This window comes from Antechinus flavipes, chromosome 1 (genome assembly GCF_016432865.1).
Source record: "Antechinus flavipes isolate AdamAnt ecotype Samford, QLD, Australia chromosome 1, AdamAnt_v2, whole genome shotgun sequence".
NCBI lineage: Eukaryota > Metazoa > Chordata > Mammalia > Dasyuromorphia > Dasyuridae > Antechinus > Antechinus flavipes.
This window is the reverse complement of record NC_067398.1, coordinates 169,869,113-169,882,225: the sequence shown is the minus strand read 5'-3', so window position 1 is coordinate 169,882,225 and position 13,113 is coordinate 169,869,113. Positions and strand designations below refer to the sequence as shown.

The 13,113-nt window shown below is 31.7% G+C and overlaps 1 protein-coding gene across 2 annotated transcripts in view; it reads left to right on the top strand.

The window, feature by feature from the left end:
* EDIL3 (EGF like repeats and discoidin domains 3) overlaps nucleotides 1-13,113 on the top strand; it is a 634,428-nt gene that overhangs the window by 466,248 nt on the left and 155,067 nt on the right. For both annotated transcript variants that reach the window (XM_051993052.1, XM_051993062.1), the window contains one exon: nucleotides 12,802-12,957. In XM_051993052.1, the coding sequence (XP_051849012.1) occupies nucleotides 12,802-12,957 (156 nt within the window). The remainder of the gene's footprint in view (nucleotides 1-12,801; nucleotides 12,958-13,113) is intronic.

Here is a 13,113-nt window from a genome sequence, read left to right as displayed (position 1 = left end):
TCAAGAAAAAAATATATATATATAATTTCTTCTACATATATATATACATATATATATTGAAGATTGAAAATATATAACAAAAGATTACCAAATCAAGAAAAAAATATATATATATATATATATATATATATATATATATATATATATATAAAATTTCTTCTACCTATATATATACATTTGTATATATATAGGTAGAAGAAATTATATTCATAAATGTTCATTTTTTTCTTTATTTCCTTATAAATTTTTCTTTGGATCTCTGCTGAGCACCTTGGTTTTGGCATTCTTCCCCACTTCCCGCCCTTTTATCCCTCCCACCACCTCCTGTAGTAATCTACAGTTAAGAAAAGACATATTTATGTATACATATCTAGATATATACATACATACACTCCCCCACATTCACACGTTTTTTCCTATCCCTGATGAATAGACTTAAAATTCTGCTTCATTACTTGCCTTGCTATTACTTAACTTCCCCATCCAAAGATCCCTCCCTTTTCTTCTTTGTTTCCCCATACATCAATTCCCTTCCCCTCCCCGATTTCTTTATATATTTTGGAGGGTGATATACCCTTCATGGTAATTATATAATGCTGCCTATTGAACCTATTCCTGATGTGAGTAAGTTTTCAGAACTACTAGCTGTCCTCCTCTCTCTAACACTTCTGTGTCTATTCTTCCTTTGTACCTCATTTATATAATATGATTACTATTTTTACTTCAACTCTGCCAATCTTACTTTCAAGCTATCCTTTTGTTGATATTAATCTTAAAGATATAGTATACATTTCCCATGTTAAAAACAAATTCTCCATGTTTAAGCAGTTTGTCCAAGTTGAGTTCCTTAAATTTAGTCTTTGATATTCTTATATATGTTAAGTTTGGATTTGATTGATAGAAAGTTGTAAAAATCTGTAAGTTCATTGAATGTCCATTTTTTCTCATTTAAAATTATAGATAATTTTGCTGGATATGATACTTTTGGCCACAGGCCTAATTCTTTTGATTGTTGATAGATATGATTCTGGGACCTGTGGTTTTTTACTATGGCTACTGATACATCTTGTACAATTCTAATTGTTAAATTTGAATTTTTTTTTATTGTTTCTTGAAAAATATTCTCTTTGATCTGGGGTTTTGAAACTTGGCAATAAGATTCCTGTGTGTTTTCCACAAAGGAAAAATCTTTGAGGTAGTGATTGGTAGATTTTTTTCTATTTCTACTTTCTCTTGATGTTCTATCACTTCAGGACAATTTTCTTGGATTATTTCCTGCATTGTTGTGTAAAGGATACACAATAATATATGTATACATATTCCTGATTCCAAGGAATGTACAATAATGTACATTATACATAGTTATATATAATGTATTTTTTCTCTTTTGCTTACAATTTTCTGGCAATCCAATTATTCTTATATTTTCTCTTCTTGATTTGTTCTCCAGAATTGTCATTTTTCTTATAAGATGTTTTACATTCTGTTCTATTTCCACATTTATAATCCATTTTGTTATTTCTTGGTCTCTTATACCTTCATTGGATTTCCCTTGCCTGACTGTAATTTTCAAAAAATTCTTTTCATCTTTGAGACTCTGTAACTCCATTTCTAGTTGGTTGACTTTTTTTCATAATTTTCTTGCTTTCTTGGATGGTTTTTCTTTTTTTTTTCCCTCGATGTATCACTTAATTCTGTTTGCCTCAGTTCCCCATCTTTAAAATGAGCTAGAGAAAAAAGTTGCAAGTGATTCCATTATCTTTGAAAACTCTCAAAATGGGTCATGAAAAATCAAAGATGACTAAAATGACTGAACAAGAATTCCATATAGAGAAACCCTGTTGTAGGTTTTATGCCTTCATTAAAGTCTCCATCACACTTGACTCACAAATATATGCATAAGCTAATATGAGACAGAGTGATCAAGGTAGAAGGATTTAAATGGTAACAATTTGATAATAGAAGTATCTAGAAAGATAATAAATCTTATTTTTATTAACATTGAAGGAATTTAAAAAAAACCATTGATTATAATATACTAATAGAGATTAAACATGTAAATTTGCCACCCCTTGATGATAAAATCATAGAAAGTTGAAGTTGTACTACAAGGTGACAGTAGATAGCATCAAATTCATCACCCACTTTTTTTGAGATATCAGTCTTATTCAGTTTTAACAATCTTTAAAGGCTGGAAGCAAATTCTTCTTAAATTACAGGTGTTTCAGAACTTTGCAACAGAAGTATTTAGCACCTTAAAAAATGTAAATAAATCACATTAAAATTTTTTACTTGGATCAAAAAGAACTTCTAAGTATAGCTTCTATCCAATCAGATATATGCTCATTCCCGGAGCATTATATATAGGATATTTCCAGGCTTCCAAATACCAAGTAAATAAATAGTTTTAAATAATATTTTGTGCTGGTTTTTGAGAAAATCAGGAACTTTTGAATTTATTTTTGATTCTATTATGTTTCAACCATTTAAGCTTCTGAAAATGAGTCTTCAGCTCATCAGTCAAAAATGCTAGCCGAGATAATTTGACCAACCACAAAAAGGTATAAACAAGATAATTGAAACAAGATAAAAGATAATTGAAAAAGGAACATTCAGCCATATCAAACAAGGAACTTGGCTTCTGAAATGTGGGTAAACATGATTCAGACTGTCTACTGTTTATGCTATTCATAATAGAAAGTGATTTAAGCATGCAAACTGCCAATAGAAAAATGGATTCCATGCTCAGAGCTCTAGTTAATTATCCAGCTTCCATATTCCCTATGCTTAGTGGCAATCATAACAAATTATTTATCAGTCTTACAAGTAGCTAGAGCATTCCTAATCCCACAGCCAACTTTCTAAGTCAAATCTTTAATGGACTCCATAGTAGCCAAATAATCTGAGTGGTAGATACAATTTAGCTGTGTATAACATTTCTTCATTTTACTTGTAAAGCAAGAAATGAATTAAAGAGATATAAATCTGAGAATCAATCATGATATTGATGGGGGAGCAATTAAACAGCATATTGGTTATTTCATTTGTCCAGTTTAGTTTAAGCTGCTTCTTTTAGATTCTTTTAAACTGTAGGTATGACATATCATATTTGCAAATTGAAATAATTTTTGTCCAATTTAGTTTAAGCTGCTTCTTTTAGATTCTTTTAAACTGTAGGTATTACATATCATACTTGCAAATTGAAATAATTTGTCTAACCTCCATATTTGTCTTTTTATTTTGGAAGACAGACTCCTTGAATTCTTAAAAAAAATGCTGTTGTTTTTTACATTTTGTCTGTCTCTGGTTTTCTTTTCTTTTAATTTTTTTTTTAAATGGAAGTGACATTTTACCATTAATTTTGACATTTTATAAGATATTTTAATGATACTAAATTTCAAGACTGTTTGCTACACATTATGAATGTGTAGCACAAAAATATTGTGCTATACATTAAAATTTGGGGGTCATTCTTTATGTACTCAATTTAAAGAATATATATTATATTCACGTGTGTGTGTGTGTGTGTGTGTGTGTGTGTGTGTGTACCATATTATTATATACCAGAATTTCCAAAAAGATTATTTTATTGAGAACTCACATATGGCAAGCTCTCACAAGATGGTCAGGAAAAGTGATACAAGAGCACTTGTCAGGGTCTCACTTAAGAACTTTACAATTGATTTTTTGAGAGACACTGGCACTGGACCACTTAACATGGTGTTCTCTCATTAGAGAAGGTGATATGCTTTATGAGCACAGTAGAATTGAATTGGCTCAGAAGAAATGTGAAATGCACACATAGAGAAGCCACCCCAAATGTTCATAAGGATAATTTGTATCTAATCTGTAGCAGAGTGTTCTGAGCTTGTATTGGTCTGTTTGGCCACAGTTTAATACACTGTAACTGTACTCCAACATAGTGATGTCATTTTGGTTCTCTTTGAGAAAAAAGGATAACAACCCACCACCAGAATTTCCATTAATGCCTTTACTGATGAGCCAGTAGAGCAAAACTAATTCTTGTTCCCATAAAAAAAAAAAAAACTTTTTTTTTCTTTTTTAAATATAGTGTTTGAGTTGTTGTTGGTGAAAGAGTTTTTTGTTTGTTTTTGTTTTTGTTTTCTTTTTCCCAAAAAATATTAAGAGAAATTAATCTTGTATTGGAATCAGTGATGAGTTTTGTTGATAAGAGTTAACAACAATGTGAGATTGCTTAAATTTTCTCCTTGGTTTTCATATTTATGTTTATATTTTTATAAAGTTTCAGTTTTGATCATTTTTTTAAAAAAACGTATAGAAAAAGCTATTCTTTTTTTTTTTATATTTGAGGAAAATGAACAATTCACAATATTTAAAATATACTGTATAAAATATAAGGTGATAACCACCTTTCCCAATCTCTGAAGAAATATTTTTCCTCTTAAGGCAATAGCTTTTTAGAAATATTATTCAGAAATATTAATTTTTCTTTCATTTATTCTTTGTTTTTCCTTTTCTTCTTTTTCTTTTTGCTAGTCTATTATTTCTTTCCTTTCTCTACTTTCTTTGCTTTCCTTCCTTCCTTCCTTCTTTCTTTTCTCCATTCCTTTTTTATTCTTTTCTTCTGTCCCTAGCAATTACAGTATTTTTTTTTACTTTTCTTTCTTCCTTTCTCCCTTCCTTCCTCTTTCTTTCTTGTCCTTCCTCCCTCTTTCTTTCTTTTCCTTCCTTCCTTTCTTGCTTCCTTTATTCCTTCCTTCCTTCCTTCCTTCCTTCCTTCCTTCCTTCCTTCCTTCCTTTCTTCCTTTCTCCCTTCCTTCCTCTTTCTTTCTTTTCCTTCCTTCCTTCCTTTCTTCCTTCCTTCCTTCCTTCCTTCCTTCCTTCCTTCCTCCCTTCCTTCTTCTTTAAACAGGAGTATGTTGAATTTCTGATTTCATCAGGGAGGAAACTTCCTCAAAAATATAGTTCAGCCATTTGTTTTAGAAAGCTGCCTGGAAGACTGAGAGATTAAATTCTGTATTGATTAAGCGATTAATAGGATTCATTCAGAAAAAAATTGACTATACCCCCCAAAAATACCTTTCCTATTCTCAAGAAGTTTAGAGAAAGGAGGGTACGAAGTACAGATTCTGTGCAAGTCAGATATTTACATGATCAATTGAAAAAGTTCAACACAGGGAAAATGGGACTTCATCTGAGACTTGATGAAAGCCAGGGAATGGTAGTAGAGGTGAAGATAAGAAAAAAGAATTTCAGGTATGATAGACAGGTTAAGAGATTTGCCTAATGATCATAGAGTCAGTATTTTTTAGAATCAGAATTTGAATCTGTCTTCTTGATGCAAATCCTGGCTCACTATTCAATACATTATTCTCTCCAGTACATAATTGTTGTTTCATGTTTATTTAATGAATAAATAGATAAGTAGGAAGTAGCATTGTGGCTAGAAATCTATACCTGAAGTCTGAAAGCCCTGAGTTCAAATTTAGCTTCAAACACTCTGGGGAAATTACTCAATCCTTCTCTGTCTCAGTTTCCTTATCTGTAAATTAGGATAATGAATAGTACTTATCTCCTAGGATTGCTGTGAGAAGAAAATGAAATAACATCTGTACAGTATTTTGGAAAACTTACAGCTCTGTGTAAATGTTAATCATAAGCAAAAATTGTTTCCTATGTCTTTACATAGGCCTAGTTATGTTAAGTGCAAACTCAGTTTTTTTTTTTTTTATTGTTGTTGTTTTTTTTTTTTTTTTTTTTTTTTTTTTTTTTTTTTTTTTTTACTATATATATGAAAAGATGAAAATTCACACTGACCTATGTGGGTTTTTTCCCTACATTACTTAAAAGTAATTATATCCTTTTCTCCAGTAAAATATTCACAATCGTCACCAAAGGAGAGCAACCAAAATAATTATTTAGGTCCTTATTAATGTTCTTTTCCTGAAAAGCAGTTTTTGCCCTGTTAATTTTGCTCCAAAAACTTTTCATAATTCAATAATCCACTTGAAATGAGTGAATATTCCACAATGTTTACCCAGAGTAAATGGAAATGTTATAAAATTATCTTCCTTCATATTTTTCTCCTCAGATGAAAGGAAAAAGGAAAGTAATCTTTAAAAAATATATAATTGTGATGTGCTGTTTAAATGGGTTTTTTTTGGCAGTTACAATCATGTACAGATTTTAGTTTATTCCAGCTGAATTATCATGCAGATAAAATTAGATGCCTCTTGTTTAGATTAATGGTTTTATATGACTGAAATTTTTTAAATAAACTGAGGATGATCATTAGACAGTGTTCATTAGATTTCATAGAATAATATAGGAGAAGGGAAGAGAACAGACATAAATAGAACCTACTATGTGTCAGGCACTATTCTCTACACAGTACAACCCATATTAAAATTTTCAGGTATTTAAGTAATTTAATCCATAAGGATTTATTCAGTGCCTCCCAAATTCAAGGTGGCTTTTATGACACTAATTGTACAAAGACAAAATAGAAACATATAGCAAAGCAAATCCAAGGTAACATTGGAGCAGAGACAATAATAGCTAAGAGGGAGGTCAAGAAAAGCTTCATGAAAAAGGCAGTACTTGAATCTTGAAGGAAATGAGAGATAGACAGAGAGAAAGGGAGAGAGCTGGAGACAGAGACATAGAAAAAGGGAGACATGGAATGACACATAGAGAGAAATTTGAGGCATGAACCAGTGGAAGACAAAGAAATAAAAAAAGAGCAATGTCCATGTATAAGGCAGCAAGAAAGACAATGTATTGTAGAGTATGTAGAGAGAAATGTGTAAGGAATATGTGTAGAGTTTATTTAAATAGTAAAAAGTTGTAAAAATCAAACAAAAGCATTGGTATTTGATCTTAGAGATAATATGAAGCTAGAAATAGATTAGAATGTGGAAGAACCAATGTGGGATCCATGCCCTACGTTCAGATGAAATAATGAAGGTCTGAACTAGGGTGGTAGTTATATGCATGGAGAGAAAGGCACAAATTCTAGAAACATTGTGAAGGTAAAATGCCAGGGTATGACAACTGGATAAGAGAAAGTAAAAGGTTTAGAATGGCACTAGGAAGAAGATGCTATTCTGAACTATAAATGGAGAGTTTGATAAGTATCCATTATAGAGAAAAGATGACAAGTTCCCTTTGGACATAATTAGTTTTAAGATGTCTATTGGATATCTAGTTCAAAATGGCCAATATAAAGTTGGTGTTGCAGGATCCATAAGGTCAGAGGAAATGCAAGAGCTGAAGACAGAGATCTGGAAGTTATCTCCATGGAAATGATAATTGAACTCATGAGAGCTCATGAGTTCATTCAGTAAGATCATTTAGATATTAGAGAGAAGGAAGCCCAGAACAGAGCATTGGAGTATGTTTCGATGAGCATGATATGAATGGCTTTAAAGGAGAGGAAACTGAAAACAAGTAATTGGATTAGTAGGAGGAGAACAAAAGAAGAGTATCACAAAAAATCAGAGAACAGAGATTGTGCAGGAGGAGTGAGATATCATGTAATGATTGCTGAGGAATAGCAAACAACTGGAAGCAAGTTAGCTATATGTTGGAATCTTTACAAAAATGTTGGTGTTTTTCTTCTTTAATATAATATAAAGATAATGGTTCTCTCTGGGAGAGAGCAGGTTTCTCAGGGAGGTTTTCTGGAGGCAGCCTTAGTATCAGTTTAGATAAATAATTACCCCAAATGCAGACAGGTGATAAAAGTTCAGATCTTTTATTGTCTCTAATATAGCCCGATTAGCTTAGAGGGCTATCTCTCTGCTTGGTTCCAAGAGCTCTTAGAACCAGAGAGAACCATCTTATATATTATAGTAAAAAGAAGAAAAAGAACACCACAACTATAAAAATAATTGTTCATTCACATAATGCTATAATCTTGTAAGCACTTTTTGTAAGTGTATACCTTTATCACCACAACAGTTCTATAAGGTAGACCAGGCAAATATGAATATCTTCATTATGTAGATGAGTAATAAGATAGGTCAAGTGACCTATGCAAGATCACACAGCTAATACATAGGATTGGTAACTATAACTTAGCTCCACTTGTACTTGCTCCAGATCTCTTTCAAATACTCCGCTGACTTTCATATTAGTTTTAAGTTCTCCTGTGACAATAATTTATTTAAATTCTTAATAGATGTACCCTGCTTCAAGTCTCAGCCAAACTTATAAAAATAAAAATACATATTGATAATTGTTTTTTCTTAGTTTTTGAAATGATCTCATTTTATATGCATATTACAAGGTTAATTTGTGAATCCTGAAAATCCTTTAAATCTGTTTTAAAAGTAAACATAATTTAATGAATTGCATTTCATAATAAAATATTCTATAACTTTGTTTTTCTTTTTTCATTCATTCATTCAATATTTCTTAACAGCTCAACCAAATTTCATCCCCTGAGTTTCCTCAGTTTTTAGTATAGTGATCTGGTGATAAGAAAATGATTAAAGTTTTGGCTCCTCTACCTATCTGTTTCTTCCCTGAGTCTTTCTGTTCAGGGACTTGAGTAGAATATAGATACCTCTGTCTTCCCTTTTAAAACTATAAGCTAGAAGATCAGGATTGTTTTTTTTTTTTCCAATTCATTAATTTCATTACCACCAATTTCACCAATTTCATTAAAATTTGGGGTGGAACCATTTAGCAATAGCTATCACCAATGAGGAGAATCTTACACAAATGGACTTTGAAATGTTGGTTTAATTTAAGAATATCACTATCAAGCCTTACTCAATGCTGCATCATTACTGGAAATATATATTCTCTATGCATCCACATTATATACCTCTTATTAATACCAAGTTATAATAGCAGTCTTGAACTTCCAATGATTACATTCAAGGAATTTGCAATACTTTACATTAAAACTCAAAGTACAAACATCTACTTCACTTACATATATAAGATTCATATTAGTTTAGGAAATTGAAAATTCTTGCCCCATAAATGTTATCAACATACAAAGTCTTTAGGAATAAACATTCAATGAACAGAAAAAATGAAAATTTTCTTTCTTCTTAACGTATAAACTATTAACAGCAAATGGTTTGGGAGATTGATCTGAACTGTCTGGCTCAAAGTGACCTCAGCTTAGGGATAGGGAGGGAATAGTATTCAATAGTGTGAAGAGATACAAATAGAAGAGTTATGAAGACATTGAGCATTTACAAGATCATGTACCAGTTGGACAATTGTACTTATCATCAGGCTATTTGTTCTAGAGAACATTTGGACAAATGAGTATTAAGACAGGTCTTTGTATGACACTCTGCAGCAGCAAGGGTAAGAATTAGAAGAGTAGAGAGAAGACAGAAGACAGCCTACTTGAGAAAAAAAATAAGTATCTAAATCAAACCAGATAGACCAAGCATCTCAGCAAAGACCATAATCCAAACCATCCTAGGAATAGCCAGAGATGCTGTTCTGTTCCCAGAACATTGGTTGTTCTCTCCAATGCTGTTAGCAAAGCTGATTTCCAGCTCACTCAGGTGATATCAGCCATGATAACAAAAATGATTGACTTCAGCATAATCTCAGGTCATATGATTGTCATTTCTTAAAGACCAATGCAACTTTTTTTTCCTGTGTCATATGTTGTTCTTCATGGATGGAGACTTTTTAGGGACTCCTGAATATGGGTTATGAAGTAGCCAGGTGGTGGGTGGGAAATGGACAATAGCTTTGCACCTCTTTCCTATCTATAAAATGAAAGAGATGGATTTGATAACTTTTATGCTATCAGCTTAGATACTAGAGAAAGAAAACACTAAATACTTGGGTGATAATAAATCCAGGTCAGTCAAAAACACCTGTACTTTTTACAATGCTGTCAATATCTTTCCCTGTTCTCTCTTTGGACTTCCAATGTCAAAGATAACTAACAGCAGTTAAATGGTACAGTATATACAGCAGTGGGCCTGGAATCAGGAAGACTTGAATTCAAATCTAACTTCAGGTACTAACTGTGTGATCCTAGGCAACTTTGCTTCAGTTCCTTCTACTATAAAATGTGGATAATAATAGCACCTAGCTTGCAGGGTTATTCAAATGAGATATTTACAAAAAGCTCTTGACACAGTAGTAACTGGTACATGATAGAAACTATGTAATTGCTCATTTCCTTCTGTCATAGAACAGGTGTTTACCTAATGCTTACTTCTTCTAGTCCCACCCCTACCCCCTTAGATCTATTCTTAAATCTTTTTTTTAATGCAGCTTCTGTCAAACTTACTACTCAAATCATCCCAAAATTTAAATAGTCTGATTTCTGCACTTCCAAGGTAAATTCCAGCCCAAGGGTTGTCCCAAGGAGGTCCAACAATGCTGAGTGAGGTACTTCTTTCTCCAATGCTGCATTGTGCCTCATTCTTCTCACTCAGCTGAAGCCATCATCTTTAATACTTCTTTTGTGATGGCAAAGAGTGAGAAAATGAGGGTTCTTTAGCTTTCCATTGTTTCCCAAGGTTTCTTGTTTAAAAAGTCTTACTATTCATACAATAGTATTATTGTTTGAATACTATTTATATAAATGATATATTACATGATGACTGTTTCTGTTGTAAATTCTCTAGAAAATGCTGGTCTTTAAGAACCAAAGTGGGTACCTTTACTTGGTAAATGGCTAAAAAAAAGGTGCTATATAAAAGATTAGATTATTGCATTAAGGACAACTATAAAGGATATGGAGAAACTAGGAAAGATGTACATCAATTGATACAGAGGTAAAATGAAGAGAATCAGAACAATATGTAATAATTATACTAATATAAAGGGTAATAACTTTGGAAGACTTCAGAACTCTATGCATTGACCAATCTTGCCTTGAGAAAAAAAAATGATAGGAAAACTTGCCTCTTGCCAGAGAAATAATGAACTAGAAGTGTGGAATGAGATATTTTCATATATGGTCATCTTGTTGATGCATTTTTGTTGAGTATACTTACTTGTTACAAGAAAGAGTTTCTGTTTGGGGAAAGAGGTGAGTTAGGTCCTAGTGATAGTGGTTATGAAAAGGGGAAAAAAAACAATGAAAGATTTAAAAATTAACAGGAAAATATCCAGAAAAATATACAGAAAAATTTTGTTACTATTTTGTTACACTGAATACACACTTTTAAATAACCAGCTTGTGTAGCAGAAATCCACGGTTTCATAAAAAAATCCTCTAACTATGCTTTGCTAAATTTTGAAATACTTATTTTTTTGCTTGGTTCATGATTCACAATTTTCATGTGATTAGTAAATTTGTCATTTTTGCTGGGATTTGAATTTTGTAAGTTTTTAAGAGGGAAAAAATGTGGCTTCTGTAGGCATAAACATTGCAGAAAATGTAAAAAGATACCAAAGGAATTTGGTCTACATTACACTGTGGGCCTGTGGGTTGGAGACTGTTTGTCTAATTTCTGAATGTTTACTGTTGGCACAAAAATGGGGGTGGGGATAGTTAATTTCTTTCAGGACCCACATATTATTCCAAAAGGCAAAAATGAAATATAGGAAAGAGATGAAGCTATGTACTGTGTTCCCAAAAATTAACTTCTCAACTTTAACATGAGCAAGTGAAAGATTTGAGAGAAAGTTATTTATGTGAAAAGAGATCTAGGATTCTGATTCTAATCACAGGTTTCATGATATGATTCATCAGTATAACGTGGAAGACAAAAAAAGCTAACCTATTCTCAGTATTACATCAATAGAAAGGAGCTTTGCCTGCTATCCCCATTTGCTAATGTTCTCTCTCTTCTAAAATTACCATGTATTTTGATTATCTGTTTTCATCTTGTGATGAACTTCTCACATGCTTTTTAAGGGCAGGAATTGCTGAATGGATGTTATGTGTTTGTAGAACAGTGAATGAATAAATTAATAGTATCCAGAAAAGGGAAGGTAGCCAACCCACTGTCCTACTTAGTCTACATCTGCAATACTGTGACCATTTCTAGTTTCCAGGTTTTAAAAGGGTTATTAACACATAAAAATATATCCAGTGGTAAATGAAAATAATATTACAGGGACTAAAATCATGTCTATAAGGACTGTGGAAGAAACTAATATATTTAGAATTGAGATTTTAACTTTTAGTGAAAGCATTTAGGCTTATGGAAGGGCACTCAAATTCAATAATATTTGAAATATCTTGTATAAACTTGTTCTGCTTTTTCCTGGTTTCCTAGAGAGAACAGCTAGGGACAGCAGGTAGGCAGACTACATTTTCATATGAGGAACAATCTTAAAAATTAAAATTATCCCAAAATGAAATGGGCTGCCTATACTAGTGATTTTCCTTTGACTAGAGATCAAAAATTTATTTGTTGAAGCTGTTATAGATAGGATTCCTAGGGAAAATATGGATAACAAGGGAGTTCTGTTTTAATTCTTACTGGATGATTCCCTATCTCCTTGAGAGAAATATCACACTTTAAATATAGAAACCATGACCGTATTTTATTATAGTACTTTTTTGTTTCTTTGACTTATTCACTGTGAGGTAATAAACAAATTCTTAAGTCTATATCTTGTCAGCAAGAATTCTAAATAATATATTGTCTTTCAACAGTGCTTCATACTTTTCAAATTTCATAGGACTTAGGAATTGAAGTATAATTTGTTCAATGGCCAAAATTTAGTTTGTTTCCATGAAAAGTATGGACAAGAAAATTATTCTTTTATATGCTATTATTGCCATTTTCTAAGAAATTAAAAATGAAGTATTCACAACTAATAAATTAAAATTATTATTAGACAAGTAATGATGATATATTGTCATTTCAGATAAATTTGCAAAGGAAGATGAGAGTGACTGGCGTTATCACCCAAGGAGCTAAAAGGATCGGAAGTCCAGAATATATAAAATCCTACAAAATTGCATATAGTAATGATGGAAAGACTTGGGCAATGTATAAAGTAAAAGGATCCAATGAAGACATGGTAAAACTGATTTTAAAATATTAAATTTACATGTTATCATCAATTAACAAATGAATTTGATGTCTCCAAAAGAAGCTTAAAATTGTTGATATTCAATAATGTATATTTTTTCTCTAGTATGAGTAATAAATTTATACTTGGTTTCATGTATGACTT